This window comes from Larus michahellis, chromosome Z (assembly GCF_964199755.1).
Source record: "Larus michahellis chromosome Z, bLarMic1.1, whole genome shotgun sequence".
Lineage (NCBI taxonomy): Eukaryota > Metazoa > Chordata > Aves > Charadriiformes > Laridae > Larus > Larus michahellis.
In genome coordinates this window covers 36781238-36803397 of record NC_133930.1, presented here as the reverse complement: position 1 = coordinate 36803397, position 22160 = coordinate 36781238, and the positions used below count along the sequence as shown (strand labels likewise).

At 40.5% G+C, this 22160-nt stretch overlaps 1 protein-coding gene across 2 annotated transcripts in view; it reads right to left on the bottom strand.

The window, feature by feature from the left end:
- The window catches only part of ADAMTSL1 (ADAMTS like 1), a 470647-nt gene that overhangs the window by 129735 nt on the left and 318752 nt on the right, over positions 1 to 22160 (bottom strand). For both annotated transcript variants that reach the window (XM_074570361.1, XM_074570362.1), the window contains 2 exons: positions 8954 to 9080; positions 1431 to 1505 (listed from right to left, as the gene is read on the bottom strand). In XM_074570361.1, the coding sequence (XP_074426462.1) occupies positions 1431 to 1505; positions 8954 to 9080 (202 nt within the window). The remainder of the gene's footprint in view (positions 1 to 1430; positions 1506 to 8953; positions 9081 to 22160) is intronic.

The window sequence follows — 22160 nt, the reverse complement described above, 5'->3', positions numbered from 1 at the left end:
GCTTTAGATCAGTCTCCCCTGCTAAAATCTCATTTCTCTCAAAGCTATCTTATAGCTCAATTCCACTGAAAAAAAAAAAGAAAGTACAAAATTTTTCTACCTTGGAAGAGAACATCTATACTGGGAAAGAACACAGGAGAGAAAGGAAGAGTGCAAATCATTTACTGGGAAAGTAATAACAATCATGCTGGAGCAGTCCAGGAATACCCAAAGGGCCACTTAAAACTGAAGTATAGTCAGCATTTGAACTTTTAAGAAAAACACAATATATTTATTCCTAGTTTATAACCTGCAATTTGCTGGTCTTTATTCACAGCTCTAAACCTAAAGAACCTAGGGTTTCTCAACGCAAGCAGTGTGCTACAGAACAGGACTGATAAACCACCCCTTATTTTGCTACTCAGTATAAATTCTTTGGGTGAAAGAAATCTGGAGAGAGTGGGAATGATCTGGTGTTTCACCTCCTTTCTGACACTAATATTTGTATTTATACCGACAAGCATAGAGGACTAACTAGTCTATGCTGCAGGAAGGTCCTATTACCGTTTGAAAACGGAGAAAGGGAGACCTGCTTTTAAAATAATTTGTGCTTCTGAGAGGTTATGCAGTAGAGTTTGTATTTTTTCTGACAGTAAATCTCATTTACCAAGTGTTCATTTACTGCTGATGAAAAAGGGAGCAGCTTGTGAGTAACTACTGCATTGGAAGGTAAAAGAGAAGGATACGAGGAGTTTCTATTCATGAAATAAATTAATTTGCCTTCAGCTCTCCCAGAACATCCTCAAATCCTGACATTCTTCTCCCAGAGAAGAGGGATACGCAGCTGCTCGGATACTCAGCTCCCTGTTAGACAAAGCAGGGAAGTGTTAACAGGCTAGCAGCAATCAGTGGTCTTAACCCCTGGAGCAATATCACTACTAAGGAGCATGGTTTGACTTGCGCATGCTGTTTCTGATCTTTAGACTGTGATTTTGTGTGCGTGTGCATGCGCATGTGTGTGTGCATCCACGGGAGTGAAAGATTATCATAACAGAAACATATGTTAAAGTCATGAGTAGCTGGATGGCCAAGCTCAGCCATAGGGAAACTTATACTTTACTGTCCTCAATATTTCTTCACTCAGTGGGATATATTTTATTAATTTTAAACAAAAGCTCTTGGCACCAAGTGAGCCAGCCAAAGGATAAGCAAACAGAAAACTGAAAAATTATGGAGGGGCAAAGGATTCTGCAATGCTGGCCAAGCTCTGCTCTGAAAAGAGCATGTACTACTGGTGTAACTGGGTCCAAGGAGAGTTTCTGAGGGCAGGACTCACCCCTGTGTCAAAATCAGTGATCTGAGAGAGGGAAACCAGACACCACAGTGTAAACAGAGCACTGCGAGTTAGCAAGGCTTTCTTAAACAAGTGTATACAAACTTTTTCTACTTACATAAATGATCGGGTCCTTTCAGCACGAGGCGAACTTGCCTGCTTCCATAGGGAATAGCAACCACTGTATCATCCACTGCAGGAAGGCAAAAATGCATGGCATAAATAAGCAAAGAAATTCCCATCTGTTTTCAAATAAGCAGTGAAATGAGTGCTTACAATGCAATCAAAAGAGAAGCTTTTGGACCAATTAAACAGCTGTATGAATTATGAAAGAACATTAAAAATCTGAAAAAAACACCCTTATTAAATCTAATAAAAACTTTCTACTTAGAAGAACCCAAACCTGTTGATTTTCTTTATTCTCAACTCCTTCACAACCTTTTCTAGATTTCAAGAGTAACTAATAGCTTTCTGTTTCACCACAACTCCACTTAAACTTCTTCCAACTCTTGAATTGGTGTTTGTGGTGAAGTAGAGAAGCATAAACCTATTCTGATGTCTAACCAGAACAGCCCATTCCTTCACTTGACTCTTTCTCAGTTGAAACCCAAAAGTTTCTCCATGACCCTGCCCATGCTATGTGATGATCTCCCACTGTCCTCAGCATGCCTCCTCTTTCACACCTTTTATTTTAATGACTTGAAGTGTTATAATTCTGCTTCCCTTTCCACACCATTAACAGAAAGCCCCTGGAAAAACAGAAGCCCATTAGACTGTCATATAAACAGGTCTCAGAACAGGATATTTCACCTGCAAAGCCCTTGGGAGCTTTGCCAACTGGATTTAAATTGGTGTGTGAATTAACATGTAGGTCACATGCAGCTATGAAAGTTAGTTAGGTCAGCATTCCTAAAGAGGCAGCAACCCCAGTAAAGTTCTGAAGGGAGACAAGAAGGAAAGGTGTGGAAAGATGCTACAAAATGCTCCCAACTCTACGCCTGGGTCGTGGAGTGGGTGCCCAGAGAATGCTATCCTGGACTAAGCAGCACACCTAGGTTCTTCATTCACCTTTCCCTGTATTTTCTGCCTCCTTCTCCTATAACTAGAAGTCAGGAAAGAAAAAAGATGCATGTTTAACAGGATTTCTTTGGGGAGGTGGTAGACATGAGACGAACAAAGAACGGAGTTTGTTAGAACTGCTCACATTTGTGACACATAATGCCCACTAGCAAGAACAGTAGTTCTGCTCTCAAAGCAATGTGTTGCTTTGTCAGGTAAGGCTAACTCAGCCAATAACAGCATATTATCTTTCATCCAAACATATAAACTGGGGCCCTAAGTTTCTGACCAGACTGAACTGTTCCAGCCTAGCTGAATCAAGATTCTCAAAATACCAGCAAAATAGTTATTAATGTTGTCGGTTTATGTCAAAAAGTGAAAACAGGAAACAGAAAGAGGGAAAACTTCAAGAGGGACTTCTTGTAAACAACACATCTATTCATCCAAGCCCATACTATCTCAAAAATGTGAACTAGAATCCTTTTAAATTTTGAATATTGGAAATTTCTGACTCTCTTATGTTGGAGAGTGTTATGGGATGAAATATCCATACTTTTGTGGCATCTTAATATCCCAGAAGTGAGGGGACAAACGTAGGTGGTCTGATAAATCTCTGAGTGTCACAAGAGTTGCATGGAGACAAAGTCTGTTCATGTGCCCAGGTGTTTCTGAACCTTGCCACCATTTTCAAAATCTGATTTGGCATTTTCTTAACCTATTTAGAAACCTCAGTGTCTCCTAAGACTTCTGTAACACTGGGGTTAAACTTCATTCAACGCACATTCTGCTTATACACATCTCTGTTACACCATCAATCAGCAAAGACAGACATCTTTCTTTTCTACACAGAATTCAAGTTTTCCATTTGAGAAGAAAAATATTCAAGTCCTACAAATTTCATCAAATATTGATATTCTAATGCTGATTTTATTGGTACTGTTCTGGCACTCATGTTGAAGATACCAGTAGGATAAATATGTTTTATCCATTTGGGGGAACAAAATCCTTGAGTATGACATATCGTTTTGCTGTATATATATCACATTTATTGGAATAAGTCTGTGAAAAATAATAACTTCAATTTTTCAAAAAATATCAATAGTCTTTTTACAAGTCTTATTTAAAGACAGTCCCATGTCATTATTATATTTGACTGTCTCTCAGTTATGAGCTCTGTGCTGGAGAGTTAACAACTCGCTGATATGTCACAAAAAAATCAGTTTAAAGATCATTCAAGCTTATATATCATATATCCTTAGCATGTTTCTTCTGCTCCAGGGTATTGCTGGATATTTCACCTGATCTTGTCATTGCTCTCCGTTTGAAATCCTAGCACACTTTATGTGAAATGGAAAGCTCAGTGGGATTTATGCTTATCGCAGTACTTCCTGCTTTCACAAAGCAGAAGCAGTAGGGACTGAAGGATAATTTCCTGAGGTTAACAGTGATAAGAAGGAGACATTTCCTGTGAAGAGACATGTGAAAGTAAGCATGGTAATATTTAGTCACAGCTCCTTTCAACAAGAAGCAGAGAGGCAGACAGTGGAGCAGCTGTGTGGAGCACTCTAAAGAAAAGGCACAAAGCGTGCTAACGTGTGGTTGGTTTCCTCCAGAGAGGATGCATAGGGAGGCAAGGGAGAGATAACTGAGAGGACAGTGGCCTAGGGCTGTGAAGAAAGTGCAAGGATTTAGGGAAAGTTTATATGTTAGGTTCATACATCAGACTCCCGTGAGAGATCAGTTTCTTCTGGTTTTGGATTTTAAATTTGGATTTTTGTCCAAATGGTTTAGCTGTCAGTTCTCATGATGAAAAATTGAGTTGCTTCTCTTTCCCCATTACTATTGATATTCAACAGAAGTCTGGAACTGCATCTGTTTTTGACAACCATGACAAAAGTAATCAGATAAGTATCTATCCTGCCTTAGCATAGCAATTTCTACAATTCTCTTTTAGAAGTAATCTACTTCACTAGTAGATGTCAGTCGTTTTTAAAGAAATACTAACTTTGCAGAAGGTGATCAGTAGAATTCACCCACCACTTATGGCATCAACTCTCTAGCTCCTTGGTGAATACAAAGAAGCCTGCTTAAATACAGCTCATCTCCACAGGAAGATACATACACCCTTCCCAAAAGGAGATACCATAAAAAAAAGAGAAAGTTTCACTTTCTGCAGACTTAGAAAGATTGAACTACCCAAGCTTAGGACTAAGAGAAAAGGATATTTCTGGAATAAATGAAGTCTTTTGTAGCTTTTTTTTTTTTTCTTCATAGAAACAAGAGCATAGACACAGGCGCTTCCTTTTTCATAAAAATGTAGGAGAGAATTCAATGTCACATTGCCTCCTGCCCTGCTATGCTTCTGTTTCTGAGGCCATTGGGAGATGTATACTACCCCTATAAATTCTGAGGAAGCTGTTCCCGTAGCAAGTGTGAAGTGTTTAAAAGCTCTATGAATTTCTTTCTAGTACTATCCTCCTATGCCTTTGTGTGATATAAACAGCACGGAGAAGGGAACTGCATATGAGCACCAAGAGAAAATGAATTCAGTATGATGAGCCCAAGACTGTGTCTGGGGTGGTTTTGAGATATAAACAACTTCAGAAACTCTTGGGACAGCACTGGAATAAAGATCACTGTATAATTTCTTTGGCACAGCCCTCAAAATTGAATGCTGTGCTCTGTTAGGCAAATAAAAATCCCAAGTGAGCCCACAGAACGGTTCTGATGGTATCTGGTCAGTGCTGCGCACGCCCCTTTTGATTTTTCTTACATTGCATGGCAGTCTGGCTCACAGAGGCTTTTAATGCCTTGTTCATACCATGGACAAAATATAAATAATTCATGAGAAACAAGGATTATTTTATAAAAATAACTTGGAATTAAGCTATTGACTACCAAAACATAATCCAGTCATTCCAGAAAATGTAATCCAATCGGGCTCTGATCCCAGATATGCTTATGAAGATATGTTTACAGCGACAAATAAGCAATATGCTGACACAAAGTGCCAAAATGACAGGTATTTAAACAGCTCTAAGGAGGATAAATGCAGAAAATAGAATCATAGAATCACAGAATGGTTCGGGTTAGAAGGGGCCTTAAAGATCATTTAGTTCCAATCCCCCTGCCGTGGGCAGGGACATCTTCCCCTAGACCAGGCTGCTCAAAGCCCCATCCAGCCTGGCCTTGAACACTTCCAGGGATGGGGCATCCACAACTTCCCTGGGCAACCTGTTCCAGTGCCTCACCACCCTCACAGTAAAGAATCTCTTCCTGATATCCAATCTAAATCTCCCCTCTTTCAGTTTAAAACTGTTACCCCTTGTCCTGTTGCTACACTCCCTGATAAAGAGTCCCTCTCCAGCTTTCCTGTAGGCCTCCTTTAGGTACTGGAAGGGGCTATAAGGTGTCCCCAGAGCCTTTTCTTCTCCAGGCTGAACAACCCCAACTCTCTCAGCCTCTTTTTATAGTGTAGGTGCTCCAGCCCACTGATCATATTCATGGCCCTCTGCTGGACCCATTCCAACAGGTCCATGTCCTTGTGCTGAGGACTCCAGAGCTGGACACAGTACTCCAGGTGGGGTCTCACGAGAGCAGGGTAGAGGGGCAGAATCACGTCCCTCGACCTGCTGGCCACGCTTCTTTTGATGCAGCCCAGGATGCGGTTGGCTTTCTGGGCTGCAAGTGTGCATTGCCTGCTCATGTTGAGCTTCTCATCCACCAGCGCCCCCAAGTCCTTCTCCTCAGGGCTGCTCTCAAGTCATTCTCTACCCAACCTGTGTTTGTGCCTGGGATTGCCATGACCCAGGTGCATGACCTTGCACTTGGCCTGGTTGAACTTTATGAGATTCACACGGGCCCACCTTTCAAGCCTGTCAAGGTCCCTCTGGATGGCATCCCTTCCCTCCAGGATGTCAACCATGCCACACAGCCTGGTGTCATCGGCAAACTTGCTGAGGGTGCACTCAATCCCACTGTCCATGTCTCCGACAAAGATGTTAAACAGAACTGGTCCCAGTACTGACCCCTGAGGAATGCCACTCGTCACTGGTTTCCACTTGGACATTGAGCCGTTGACTGCAACCCTTTGAGTGCAGCCATCTAGTCAGTGCCTTATCCATCAAGTGGCCCATCCATCAAATCCATGCCTTTCCAATTTAGAGACCAGGATGTCATGCGGGACAGCGTCAAATGCTTTGCCTAAGTCCAGGTAGACTTATAGACCAAATAAAACACAGAGTAGATTTTTAAAAGCTTTTCAACATCTCAAATTTTCACAGCACATACAAAAAACATTTGGAAGCAAACCTCAAAAAGAATTCCTACTAATTCACACATATGAAGGAAATCTGTAAGTGTGCCATTACAATTGTGAAAAGCCAATTTAAAGGAGCACTTACTTTTGATATATTCGAAATTCGTACTATGTTGCATAACAACGTGTATGTCTACAGCAGGGAGAGAACAATGCCACGTGGTTTATACAGAGTGCATACAAAATCTAATTACCTACTTCAGTTCTATATAACAATTATTTGTACGCAAATGTATCTGACTGAACAATCCATTCTCTAACTTTTTTTTCACATTCGTCTCACTCTAGGACTATGCTCTCTACCATCTGCTCTTCTACCTATATAGCAATCTTTACATTTAATAGCAAACAATTGGGAGTAGGGACTCTATTTTATTAACATTTTATTACTGTGCATAATATATTAGTGCCTTTATCCTCAGTAGAAAAGAGAGGAGCACCTTTTTACCACAAAGCAACTTAAAAACAATGAATTATTCCTACAGGAAAAGACGTTTGCCAAAAAAGTTCACAAATACTATCATGTCTCAAGCAGCCTGGAGATTTCTGAATCTGTTCATGCACATTTCAGAAACAGTAACAATGAGGTGAAATTCCATTCCTAAATCTTTGTGAATTATTTCCTTTGCTGTCTAATGTGCGGTTCTGCCTCAGCAATGGAACTCCTATGAGGATTATTCCTTTCCTTCCTTCATACAAAAGAGCAAGTATTTTTCTTTCTTTTCTTTATCTCTTCTTTCTTTTCTTTTCTTTTCTCTTTTCTTTTTTCTTTTCTTTTCTTTTCTTTTCTTTTCTTTTCTTTTCTTTTCTTTTCTTTTCTTTTCTTTTCTTTTCTTTTCTTTTCTTTTCTTTTCTTTTCTTTTCTTTTCTTTTCTTTTCTTTTCTTTTCTTTTCTTTTCTTTTCTTTTCTTTGTCCTTTCCTTTCCTTTCCTTTCCTTTCCTTTCCTTTCCTTTCCTTTCCTTTCCTTTCCTTTCCTTTCCTTTCCTTTCCTTTCCTTTCCTTTCCTTTCCTTTCCTTTCCTTTCCTTTCCTTTCCTTTCCTTTCCTTTCCTTTCCTTTCCTTTCCTTTCCTTTCCTTTCCTTTCCTTTCTTTTTCTTTCCTTTTCTTTTCTTTCTCTCTTTTTCTCTCTCCCTCTTTCTTTCTTTCTTTCTTGCTCTCTTGCTCTCTTTCTTTCTCTCTCTCTTTCTCTCTCTCTCCCCTTTCCTTCCTTCCTTCCTTCCTTCCTTCCTTCCTTCCTTCCTTCCTTCCTTCCTTCCTTCCTTCCTTCCTTCCTTCCTTCCTTCCTTCCTTCCTTCCTTCCTTCCTTCCTTCCTTTCCTTCCTTCCTTTCCTTCCTTCTTTCCTCCCTGCCTTCCTTCCTTCCTTCCTTCCTTCCTTCCTTCCTTCCTTCCTTCCTTCCTTCCTTCCTTCCTTCCTTTCCTTCCTTCCTTTCCTTCCTTCTTTCCTCCCTGCCTTTCCTCCCTGCCTTCCTTCCTTCCTTCCTTCCTTCCTTCCTTCCTTCCTTCCTCCCTTCCTTCCTTCCTTCCTTCCTTCCTTTCCTTCCTTCTTTCCTCCCTTCCTTTCCTCCCTGCCTTCCTTCCTTGCTTCCTGCCTTCCCACCTTCCCTCTCTTTTGCTTTCTCATACTCTCTCCCGCTCAGTTATCAAACACAGACCCAGAGGTGCACTGTGCCAACCACTGCTCTGTGTCCTGTGCTCCATATCCAAGCAGTTATTCTCTGACAGAGAGAATCTTTTGTAAAACCACCTCTTGCTGCTCCTCGCAGCAAGTGAATGTTATCTGTACAGGAATCCCCAAGTGTACACATACAGTCTTTACGCTGCACACACAGATACCACACTGCTATTTGAATCTGTTAGGTCACGAGCTGTTCAGCACTGGAAAATGTGCCCTCAAATGGTAGAGCAGCACACACAACTGTTCAGAGCAGCATGGACTGAGTCCTATGCATGGACCGCTAATACAGCCAGAGCAGTGTGGGTAGAGCCAGCTCTTCTCGTTCTCTCACTCCTCCCAAGCAACTAGCTAGCTGAGATGGGCAATATACTGGTGACACGTTTCCACAATCCCCTGTCCACCCCACAGCCAGAGCTGTAGTCTGAGCAAGCCTGATTTAACCCATGAGGGAAGAAACTGCGGGGACAACCAGACTGACCATGATCATACTCAACTGCCTGAGAAAGAGTGGGGTGAAATCTAGCTCATAGGAAACATGTATTTCACTAAGAGGGGAACATGGCACTTTACCAGAAGGGACTGCTTACGTTTATTTGCTGAGAGCTGGGATTTATACTGGCCTCGAACCAGACGGCAGGTGGACCCATCGCCATTGCAGACCCCACAGTTATCTTCCTTGACAGCGCTTCCCAGCTGGCGGTCACAGCCAACGATCTGGCAAGAAAGAAAGATGTGCAGTTCAACGTGAGCACCTACTGACTGACTGCTCGATCCATCTCTGCAACTAATTACCACCAAATTTCTCTCTCAGCATCTCTAGAGGGCCATAAAGTACCTTAGCAATAAAAGAGGCTGAGCAAATCTGGCTGGGAGTTTGAACTGAGCTCAGACATGAGATAGTGAGCAGGTTAGTACTCAATGGCTTTTGCAGTCCAGAGAAAGAAAAGAGTATTGTTGGAGGCTGTTTTTTTAGGGCATTGTGAGCATTTCTTGGTCAGAGTCCTATCAGAAATTACACTTCTCAGAGTTTCACAAAGAAGAATGCCTGAAATAGATAAGACGACAGATAGGAAGCAGATAGATAGATGAAAGTATGAAGCGGCACAGATATATACTAACATGACTGAGATCTCAGTGAAATTTTACCTGCTATACAGTTGGGAAAACCATGTGGTTTTAATTATGTTTGACAATAATCCCATTCCACACTATCAATGCCTGTGTTCAGACATCATTAAAGATCTGATAAAGAAGGAAGGGATGGTTGAAAAAAGAGAACTAAGAAGAGTCAGAAATTCAATTACCTGCTCTGACACTGGCTTTATGCTTACATGCGAATTGTTTGGTTCAAAATTTTAAAACTTGAATAGATAAACTAGGCTTCTCAGTTTGCGAAAAAACTATAGTTCCCAGGAGAATCAAGTTTAAATTTATAATTAAATGCATTTAAAATAAAATAAATGGAATATAAATTTATTTAGCACAGTGCTAATGTAGACCTTTTGTTTGAACTTTGAATTCTGAATCCAAGTTATGAATTTTGCACATAAATAATTGAAATCCAAGAAATTAAGCAAGTCCATACAGTGTTATAATTACCTTTAAACATACTAGAAAATGAAAGGCCTTCTAGCATTCTGGCGTGCAAAGTAAGCAATGAAAATATATTTGTGTATGAATTCTACTTCTAATGAGTTTGTGCTAAGACTCTTAGCCAAATAGAGAGTATATATAAGCACAGGGAATTTTAAATGAAGTGCTTATTTAAGCTTTAAATTTTCCTGCGTCTCTAAGTTTCACTTAAATCAGAGAGCTAGGTCCTAGAAACTTAACTAGTGTCCTAGAAACAAGGGCACTTATCATCCAGGCTCAAAAGAGCTGCATGTGTAACTTGCCTACTTAAGCATTCAGACTAATATTCCTTATTTGTGCAAATCTACATGTGCAGAATTGCAGATCTCTGCTAGGGTGAGATGTACTTCTGGGTTTGACACTTTCTGTTCATTTGCCTGTGAAAATGCAAGCTTTGATTTAACATGCAGCATCTACTTTTAGCAATTCAATTCCCATTTCTAACGTCATTATTTTACAACTGGTACAATAGCAGTTTCCTTAGTTATCTGTCATATTGGTAGTATAATTAATTTAATTTAAGTTATTATAGGTTTAGATTCAGGCTTGATGAAACCTATCATCAAATTTCTTTGACTTTATCCACTCCCATTTGGTCAGAACTGGGTCAGTCTCCTATGCTTCTGCATCATATTGTGATGTCTCCAGGGGAATTAATGAGGGCTAATGAAGTAACAGGCACACATAACGATACATTTCCCTGAAAACCTAGTCATGCCAAGACTGCAAGAAACACTTTATCACATTAGAAACACCATGACAAATAATGGTTAGATAGCTGAAGCAGAGTTAAGATTATCTTGACTGTGACTACTCCATTCAGAGCTTCCAAGTACGGATATATAAATTATGTCACTAATACCATGTAAGATTTAGGTCTATTTTTTGCTGAATAAGAATATCCGTACAGGAGCTGAACCACCTTTGATACACACAGACTGGTTTGTTTTAACTTCCATGAACGTCTCTGTACAGACAAGATGTGAAAAAAATCACTTGCATGATCTGAAAACTGTATGACATAATGCCTACAAAACAGATTATAATTCCTTCAAGTCCATTACAGCTCACTAGCACCCTCAGCAAGAAGGGTCCTGCTGGGGAACCCAGATTTTAGAGGAAAGGCCAGAATTCCCTTTCATATCTGCTCATAACATATTTTACGTTCACTCAACGGTTCAGATGAGAGTGGCATCCAAATCTGCATGCCTTTGCCTATTTTGAAAAGAACATGTGAACTGCCTGGATGTGAAAAGGGCTGGATCTTAAATCCAGATAGGAGGCAACCAATTTCAAAACCAACCTTTACTACTTTACAGCCTTTTTAACTTTATGAATCACCAGCTCACATGTTGCCACGGGCTGTACCCTGATTAAAGCTAATTTATAAATTGAGCAATTTGGAGTTAGGTCACAACTTGTAGAGGAAACCACCAGGAAAATCTCAGGTGTGAAAGGAAGTTATATTGAGGTACTTTGCGCTTTTTGAGATGGACAGCCATTGCCAGTGTATAGCATAAAAATAATTCTTTTTTTGAAATGCTGTTTTTCAAATGGAAGCATGAGCAAAATGGAGACCTCTTGTGAACACCAAACCTTATGTGGTATGTACAAAATGTGTTTTAATCTTCCTGTACTTGGTAGTCTCTCAGATAATTTTATGCTATTAGAAATTTGGATGAAATTAAATAGATTTCCTATTTCTCCCCAAGGTTTCTGCAGAGCTTTGTGCTTTACTCTGTTAGATTATCTGTCTTAATAGATATCCAGAGCTCTGGGAATACGTACGAAATGTTCATTAAAAACCCTTATGAGTGATTAACTAATGCCTGAAATAAAAAAATGTTCTCACGTTCACTGCTTTTTTTCTTTTTTTTCCCCTTCATTACTTAGGGAAATCCTTCTTCCATCTTTTGGAAGTAATTACATTCAGTAAGAAGGTCGGTAGTGTTTGCAAGGAAGTCACTGGTGCTTTAAAATTAAAAACATCACTCCAGATTTCTTATACTGCTTTTTAGTAACTCTTATGTGAAAATATTATATAGGTTGGACTCTTATGAAAAGATCAGATAGGAAAATATTGAAGTGTTCCTGAAATAATACACAGTTCATGAGAATAATAACTTTTGTCTCTATAAGCAGAAGAAACTTAGGTTTGGCTGAGTGGAGATGAGAATATGCAATTTCCATAACATTATTTTCACTCTTCATCAAGGCTGCAGATTACTCACTACAAAAAATGAAAGTATGGGTGAATATATGTCACTATCCCCCCAGAAATTCGGAGAAAGTTAGCAAGAAAGAGGAAGGCAGACTAGTTTCTTTCGACATCCACCCATAACATGGAAAAACCGTGGAGGGGAGGTTTTGGAATGGCTGTTATCAGGGATGCCAAAGGTTCAATACACTAGGAAAGACCCAGCTATTAGGAAAAGTAGATTCACTTAGGCTGCAGAGCTAGAAAAGCATGCCGAGATACTGACGGATGGGCATACTCATCTGACTAGGGGTGACTGGGGACTCGTCATGAAAATGAGCACCACAGAAGATACTGCTTGATCAACCTGGTAGGCAAAGGAGTGAATAGGGATATTGTACCCCTAATCTGCAACTCAGATTAATGGTTCGGTGGACACAGTTTGAAACAAAATACTGACATTTTTGAATCAGAGTTCTGGGGAATATTTCACTCCCTGAAAAGCTTTGAAATGTCAACTCCTCGTCTTGGTTTGAAACTAGAACCAATGTTGAAATTCTGAAGTTTCTGTGGGATGGAAACTTCCTTTTCCAATGCATTCTAGTCCTGATCTTAATATATCCTGGGGGGTTTAGGGAGATGAAGTCTTTTTCAATCCATAACGGGCTGGGAAGGAAGCCCCCACCAGGAATGAAAATGGATTACTGCAACAAGTTGTGCCTGGAAATGTTCTGAAGTAAGCAGTTTTCATACTCATTTCTATTACACGTTAAGCTTTCTCCCCTTAAAGCAGGGTAATGAAGCACAGACTTTCCACGCTGAGATCTTTTGAGTTTCAAATTGCTGAAGTACGGTCAGAGGCTTGAACTGCAGATTGTTACCGCACAAAATGTCAGAAGCGGCTCCATTAAGTTCTCTGACAATCTAATCCAAACCCCATTAAAACCAGGAAAATGTGCTTACAAGTTCAATAGGCTTTGGATGAAGCTCTTGTACATTTCTAAAGGTGTTTCTATGAAACTCATTGCTATTGCGGTTGAATGCCCTTACAGCAGTAAAGGCAGGTCATGGAGAGCTCTGTAGGGCTCTCAGTACATGGAAGATGTCAGCCATGCAGTACCAGAGCAAGGAAATCACAGGTGAGTACCAACTCCCTGCCCAGTTCTTTACCACCCCTAAAGTGAGCTGATTTTTTACTCTCCTTATGGGTTCAGCATAAAAAAAGTAAGCAACAAAAAGCCAGAATAATAACAGCTAATCCCTAGTTGGCTGAGCCTATATTGTTTTCTGGCATAAGAAACCTCAGTTCTGCTCAGAGGTAAAGATTCCATATTACATTTTAGGCTAAAGTCCCATACTTCATGCTGAGTTTGATATCCCCCTGCCCCCCACCCCCCCTTTATTCCACTCACAGCCAGTGAGTTGGCAAAACAGAAAACTAGGGATACTCCTGACTCTCGGATACATTCACAAAATAGTTTTTACAGGACACTGCAAGAAAAAAGATGGTCATCAAGTTAGCAGAGCAACTCCTTGTGTATAGTTTAAAGGCATCGGACTGAAAGTCCCACAACAGGAGTTGGAACTAACTCACTGAGTGCGTGCACGAATGTTATGTGTGTATGTGTTCCCCTTGTGGACTTGAACTCTGGCTCAGTTTAGCAGATTTTTCCAGAAATAAAACTGGACCAGCAATGACAGGTTCTGCTTCAGCCCTGCTAGCCTGGAAATACCCTGAAGTAAGAAGTTTTCATAATAATTTCTATTCAGTATTAAGAAACTCTGGGCAGGAAATAATGTAATAAAGCAAGCTTGCAAATCTAGCCAATTATAAATAAATCTCTCTGTTTTTCAAAGGGCATGTCTGCAGTTCAAACATAAGAAGTTCTGAGAATCTGAGAAAAACAAAGTTGCCCTTCACATGGATACTAATGTGGGGCTCAATCTGGGACTTGTGTTGATTGTCACTGCTCAGCTGAGGAAAGTTTTGGATCGGAGCCACTGTTTCAACTGGGTCCAAAATCCTGTTTCACCGTCAGGATGAAGAGCTGTTGTACTCTTTGAATTACTGCAGAGAGAACAAGCTCCAGGCTGTATAGCAAACTGAAACCCGACTGGTGTTGGTGATGCAGGGACTCTCAACCCCTACTGAAGTAATATCTGCCGTTCAGTTCACCGATGTCTTACCATGGCAGTTCGCAGCCCTAGCATTTTTCTGGCACAGCCTACTGACATGATGCCGTGACAGGCAGTCTTATGCAGCACCAGGCACAAGGCAGGATCCTCCTATGTCCCAAGGAATTTCAGTGCAAGAACACCACAGTCAGCAACAGGGAGGGACTCTGTATCAGGGAGTGTAATTATAGGACACGGGGCAACAGTTTTAAACTGAAAGAGGGGAGATTTAGATTAGATATCAGGAAGAAATTCTTTACTGTGAGGGTGGTGAGGCACTGGAACAGGTTGCCCAGGGAAGTTGTGGATGCCCCATCCCTGGAAGTGTTCAAGGCCAGGCTGGATGGGGCTTTGAGCAGCCTGGTCTAGTGGGAGGTGTCCCTGCCCATGGCAGGGGGTTGGAACTAGATGGTCTTTAAGTTCATCTGAACCATTCTATGATTCTATGATTTTCACAATGGCAAGCAAATTTGTAACTGTGCTGGTAACAGTAGTCCCAATGACACGTGCAATCAACATACTCGCTTGGCACTTGAGACAAACACAATGTGCAACTGTTCGGCAGTGTAAACAAACTTCAGTCACTGATCTGCAGCCAAATTGTTAAACATAACCACTGGAGTGACTGAGATCCACCTTTCAACACAGTAAGCATGTGGCTGACCAGCTCAGTGATTTGTTGTTGCTTGTTGCCTTATCTACCACTGATCCATTGGAGGCAATCTGCAGATCCTGCACAGTATCTGCCCCATCAGTCCAGCATTCCCAGAGAGCCAGGGTTCGCTGCTATTACAGTTTTTAAGCCCAGACCAAGATCTTCATGGAGCCTCACCCTACCAGCAAGGCTGACACAATACATTGAGAATCAGTGGTTCAATCAAAGCTCTAGAAGCAAACAGCAAACACTCAGCAGCAGATGGATCTGAAGAGAACTTCCTATTTCTCAGGTTTCCCTCGGGAAAAGAATAAATGTAACATCATTCTGAAACCACCGTTAATTTAAAAAGAAGCAATTAAATCAAATTAAAAGCTACAGCTTCTAAATGAGGATTTATAGAGGCATTAAAATCTTGAATGTGGGAAAAAGGCAACTCCTATCCATATATGCAAATTTCACTAGGAGGAATATTCCTACGTAAAAAAGATTGACTTTTTCAGGTTCAATCATACATAACCAACCCATTTATTGTGTGAGCCAACATAGGAGAGCCCACAGATGTGGAAACAAAGCCCTATCTAGTTCATTCTCCGATGATATTGAAATCCAGAAGCTGCCATTCTGTAAAGTGCAACATTTAAACTGAATTAAGTTCCAAGAGTTTTATAAATCAATGATAAGATGGAAGAAAATATGCTTTTGTGATTACTGATATTCATTTATCCATTTCATTCACACTTTTCCTTAGTTTTGGCTAGGTTTGGGTTCACATGTCCATATTCTGCCAGAGTAAGAATGAGTTTCTGCTTTGCTCTTGCATGCTTGTGTTCTTACTGATGGAGGAGAACAAAAATCCCTAATTTTTGTAGTCAGTGCTCTATAGCAGGTTGTTATTGAAATGCTTGATTTTCTCCATAAGAATCGTACATACTGTCTGGATAGATAACTTATTTAGCATTTCCAAGGGAAAGATTTGCCAGGTTTTGTAGAAGATGAAAATACTTCCAACAGAAGGTGATTACAAAGGCCAATATAAGTCAAAACTCATCAAGGCAGCTCTCCTTCAGCTTCCTCAGAACAATGTGCTTGAGAAACAAAAGGCGATTCAACGAAGTCTGCCCTCTGGACCATTCTCTTCTCCTAGACTATGAAGCATGAAACTGTAAAAGCATTTAATTGGCACTTGTGACACATCACATTTGACTGTGATCCTTTGTCAGCTCTGGTGACTTCATGACACGCTCGATATTGCCACTCAAACCTCTCTTCTGTCGGGTGTACAAGCTTCCTTCTCTCAGACAGGCTTCTTTTGTTGACAGGAGCCGGTCCTCTGTCGGCTGGATCAATGGGGATCCAGCTGCAGTGCTTTGCTGCTAACAGTGCCAGCACAGACTTTCTGGTGCTTCAGGCAGTCACATAATCTGTGTTGTCAAGGAACAGCCTTCATCCACAGCTCAAATACTTGAGAGAGACTGCATGTCCCCAAGCCACTGATGAAACTGCTTAGCCTGTGTGGTATTCCAACCTGCTGCTCAGTGTGTAAGAGGACTGCAGGCAGGCTCTACAAGAAGACACTTGGGATGACAAAGGAAAGTAGCTAAAATGTCTGCAGCCCCCCTACCTGGATCTTCACAGTAGCTGGAAGCCTTGCCATGGTCTTCAGTGAGAGCCATACATCTGTTTTGGTGGGGACTCTCAAAACTGCCCAGTCCGTGTGAACACCTTTCCATCTTCACACAGCGCTAAACCCTCTGCGCTACTCTACACGCCTCAGGTTTTTAGGTGTCCTGAGGAAATAAAGGGACATAGGGACACTTCCTGGTAACTGTAACAGAACTCTCAGGAGTCTCCAAACTGTTCTTTTTGCTAAGCCCCCAAATTACAATGTGCTTCCCCCTCAGCAAAGGGAGGTGATCTGTGTGCTGCTGGTCAAAGACATTCCCACAGTAGCCAGCTTGTCTCCTTGGGAGTAGCAGCAGGTATTGTTTCTGCTAAAAGACTAGAACAAAAAATCTCTGCAGTGGTGCCTATCTCTTTTGGACCATAAAGTGGAAAACAGATAGCTCAGGGCAGGGGAGTGGAGTTCTAATAATGCAAATGCAGATTCTTTCACACAATAAATATATCCCCATTTCCTTGCCACTCTCTGCCACAAAAACATTGTTACCTGGCACCATGATAGCAATTTAACCATTTGGCTATTACACTTATGAGTCATTAGGTTCTCCACCCCACTTCTTTATGTGTGGTGGAAAGATGTCATGCTGGGAGAAAAGCTCCTTCTTTCATCTCATAACAATGATATTCATCAACAAGAAAACAAAATGAAGATTTGTTATCCACCGAACTTGAGGCAGATGAGGATGAAGAGTATTAGACAAAAAGTTCAAACAGCAGTTCAGCTGACACAGGATCAAAAGCAGCTGACTATCAGAAATCAAGAATTCGGTACTTTCTGAAGCGTTATCTCCCCAGAAGGCATCTAGGCTCCAATACACTCTAAGAAAAGATGGATTCATTTTGAGCATTTAGGCCCAGGAGCTTGGTGCAGATATCAGAAACTGAAAAGCCATTATAACCATCATGCCAAAAGGCTAGGACAAATTGAAAGACAACTTAGAACTGATCCTGTTATAATGCCTTCTACATGTCTGAGGAAAAACAGCCACCCTCTTGCCTAAATAATACAGTTATTGTTACACCTTCTTCTGGTGTTTTATAGCTCAGAAAAGAAAAAAAAAAAAAAAAGAAAAAAAAAGACAACTACAAACAGAAGCCAGAAATAGCTGAACTACAGGAGACTGAAATCCCAGCAACATGTAAATACCTAGATTTTTTCCCCCAATGCTATCCTTTGTTTTAACCTGACTTCTGTCATAGCCTTGGCAGAAGAAAAAGATCATTACTGGAAGCTGTCATGGGGGACTGAATGCATCTAAAAATAAATACACACTGATAGAAACAGAAATAATGCCTGTTTGTAGAGAATTAACAGAACAAAGGCCATTCATTTCTCTACTTTGCCATCAAAAGGGCAAATGACAGGCACTTTCAGTCCTTTTGTGCAAATGTAAAACAGCAACTCAGGTAAAAATATCTTTCTGAAATTATTGTCTCTCAGAGTTTTCACAGTTAGATAGTATGCCAAATTAAAGTGCAGAAAAATGGGATCTTGTCAAAACAAGCACATGATCCCCAGTGTTACTGGTAGCAAGCAAGGATGCAAACAGTCTCTAATATTAGAGCAATGACTGTGGCAGTGTGGAAAAATGCAAGCCATTTCCTTCCAGGGATTCAGACAAAGTAGGAAAGACTACTGGCCTTCTCTTTTCTCAAAACTGGAGTTGACTTGAAGGGTCTGAGGAGGGAATGCAAAGAAATCAGGTCCCAAGCTAAGGAATGACTAGGAATAGCCAGAGGCCCAGGTGCCAATTTCTGCAGCAGTGTCCCAGGCGCATCCCACAGGGACAGCTGGGGCCTGAGGCAGTTTCATCAGCCTTCAAGAGCCTGCTGCTAATCTATGTTCTTTAAAATCCATATTTTACCTGTACCAAGCAGGTTTACTGTGCCAGGGAGTACAATATCCATGCACCAAACACAGCAAACACAATGCTAAGTGACACTGCTATCCTGATTAGCTCTGTATTTTGGGCTAAGCTGGAATCAGGAAAGCATCCATGCAACAACACTTCGAGGACGGAAGAGAGAAAGAGAAACCGTCAATCCTGAAATCATAGAATCGTCTAGGTTGGAAGGGACTTTTAAGATCATTGAGTCCAACCATTAACCTAACACTGTCAAAACCACCACCAAACCATGTCCCTAAGCACCGCGTCTACCTGTCTTGTAAATACTTCCAGGGATGGTTATTCAACCATTTGCCTGGGCAGCCTGTTCCAATGTTTGATAACCCTTTCTGTTAAGAAATTTTCCCTAATATCCATCCTAAACATCCCCTGGCTCAACTTGAGACCGTTTCCTCTTGTCCTGTCAGTTGTTGCTTGTTAGGCAGGCAATATAGCACAGTCATCTATTTAAAGGGGAACAGATTTTTCCACTCTTCCGACTTTATGCACCAGCCAGTGCAGCCTTTGTCTCCAATGAAAAAATTAGAAGCACGCACATGTATATATATGTAGCCATTTATGTATTTGTATATATAGAACATAATAATTTGGTAACTATACAGTGGGAAAAACTATTTAACAAAATATATCTTCACTGCAGAAAATTCTGCAAAACAGTTTATGAAGTAAGATATGAGAAGAGATCAGGTGTGTAAGTTTCAAACTCCTCTGAGTTGGATGTTTCCATTTATCACATTTTTTTTATTTATATATTATTATTTCACCTATTAAAACTGCGAACCCTACCGAACAAAGCAGCATATGACCATACAGAGCATAATTTTTCCCTTACATTATTTTTAGAATTGGTGAATCTCAATTCACAGTCAATTTCTTCTCCTGTCTCAGATTTATAACAGCACATAAATAACTTCAAAATAATAAGCAACAGTACCTAATGCTAATATTTGAAACAAATATGTTTCATTTGTGAAGAAGCGGTATGAAACTATCCGCAATACACTTCTGGCAAAATATTCTTAACCTAGTGCACTGACTGCCTCAGTTTGAGATGAACTTTGGAAATCCAACTGAGTTTTCCTGGCTACATTTCTATCACAATACTGAGTTCAAAAATAAACAAGCCATAGCAAGCCATTGCACTTTATTAAATCATCTTTTCTAATGTTTTTTTAAAATCAGTGGTTGTCAGCCTGTGTCCATAACTGGGGTCTGTAGACTGACCACTTTTGTTATAGGTACTTTTCACTGTCTCTGAAAGGTAACTAAGGGAAGTAACCGTGTTGTCAGCTGACTTGAACTCACTATGCAGCTTAGCAGGAAAAAGCCTTAGGAACCAATAAAACTGAAAAGTTAAAAACTGCCTCTAGTAGTATTTGGTAGTAGATCTGTAAAGAGCAATTTAATACTATCATAAATAGTAGACATTAAGACAAGCATCTCTGGGATGCATTAAAGGATGCAACCTGTAAAACTGAAAGCATGTAATGGAGAAAGATGGGCAGTTTTGGGAGAAGAAACAGAAGTGCCTTTTCTAGTTCTGAAGAACGTTTTTGTAGTAACAAACTGACTTAAAGCCCTTCTTAGAAACAACCAGCTTTTCTATCATTGGATCTAATTCTGCTATTAGACCTGTAATATGATTCATTCTGTTATTCCATCATATATATGAATAATTTTGTGGTCTTTAATAAAAACAACAATAATAGTAATAGTAGTAGTAGTAATAATAATAATAATAATAATAATGATAATAATACAATTAGGATCAGAGTTGTTTTTTCAACAGCAGGACAGTCTGAGACTGCTTTTTCCCAGGTTTATGTTGAAATAATACAAAGCAAAAAGTAGACCTCTTTTATCTTGATTCTTTGGAGAAACTTAAAGGCGTCTATAGGTCTTACACACCTGCATGTATAAGAAACCAGTTAGTGTTTAACACATCCCCAGACACATAACTTATCAGCTTCTTGGGCTAGTGAGACTGTTTTTGACTCTTTCATGGGCACCATTCAACTAAATGTTGCTATTAATTGTAGCATCATTCCTTTTTCATTTTTTTTCAATAAAATTTACACTATCTTTCAGAGACTGTGGCTACAGTTTTTGCCTGCGATGGGAGACCTTACGTAGTTGCACCCTTTCAGCAATTAACTAAAAGGGAGTGTTCCGGTTACGGGCATTTTCAATGTCTAATCTTTCAATATGAAAATGATGCTTTGTAGAGGCTGTCATGATTTTTCACAGAGAAGGACTCCTGTTGTCTTCTGCTGTGGCTGAAACATTTAAAGCAAGAGCCCAAATTACACTTTGCTGTGGCTTGTATTGCAGGCAAAAAAAAAAAAAAGTACCTGAAAAGAATAAATGCCCGTGAGAACAGAGGGGAAGCAGTGATTCTGCGTGGACAAGGTAACTGCCATATTTTCACTTTCCTGGTTCCTGTGAAGCTGGGATTCCTGGGCTGGGGAGGAGGAAAGGATAACAGAAGAAAGAGGAGGGCCATTCCACATGTGTAAGTAAAAGAGTATGCCCAGACTGCAAGCACTTTGTCCATGAATGTGACTTCAGGGAAGCAATACTCATTTACATCAGGTGAAGCTTTGGCTATGATATTGATGGGACTCGCTTTTTGGAACACTGCACAGCATCTTACTGTCTGGCCACACGTTTAATAAAAAACATAATAGTTTGGTTTTTTTTTTTAAATCCTGATCTGATGCTATTCAGCAACATGCAGATTCTGCCATTAGTACTGGAGAGAGAAGCAGCCTTGGATAATCCTTGCTCACCCATGTGAGAATGCAAAGACTGATTTTCTTGTTCTTTCCATGCCAGACTTAACAAAAGGAATATTTGTGGAATTCACACAAGCAGAAGATAAAAATTAAATTGAGAGAGAACCAAGTATGAAGACTATGATAACAGAGAGAACAGAGAGAACAAGAGAACAATTTCCAAAAATGAAAATGCAGTATTTCCCCTTCAGCAGAAACAGAAAAAGAAATCCAAGATTTTTTGTTTGTGGCATGGAAACTGGATAACAGGAAGGAGATTTTGTTTTCATTAGTAAAAATCCCATTAGATTTCATGGATTATTGGCGCTTGGGGCACAGGCCTTTCAGAAAACGAGGGGCTGTGCTCCTCTACCCAGTGCTGCAACCTGGCTGGCATTTGTTGGAACCCAAAGTGTGAATGTGTGAGGGGACAAAGAGCTGCACTAACAGGCGGCTGCTTGAGTGAACAAGCAAGAGACAACCCGCAGCCAGCGATATGGCAGGCAGTGACGGGGACGTGTCAGGAAAGGTCACAGTCCACACCAAGTGAAGTCATCAGGAAAGAGAGGATGAAAAATGCATGGTGTCAGAGAACAAACAGATGAATTGGCAATCACAGAAACGGAGGAGTTGTCCACACGTTTACCAAATTACAGTGTGATTTTTGGCGAGCACCAGTATAAGGATGGTTCTTCATGAGGATGATGTATAATGAGATGAATGAAATATGACAGTATTTTTCTTCAGGTGAATTTCCAACAACACAGTGAT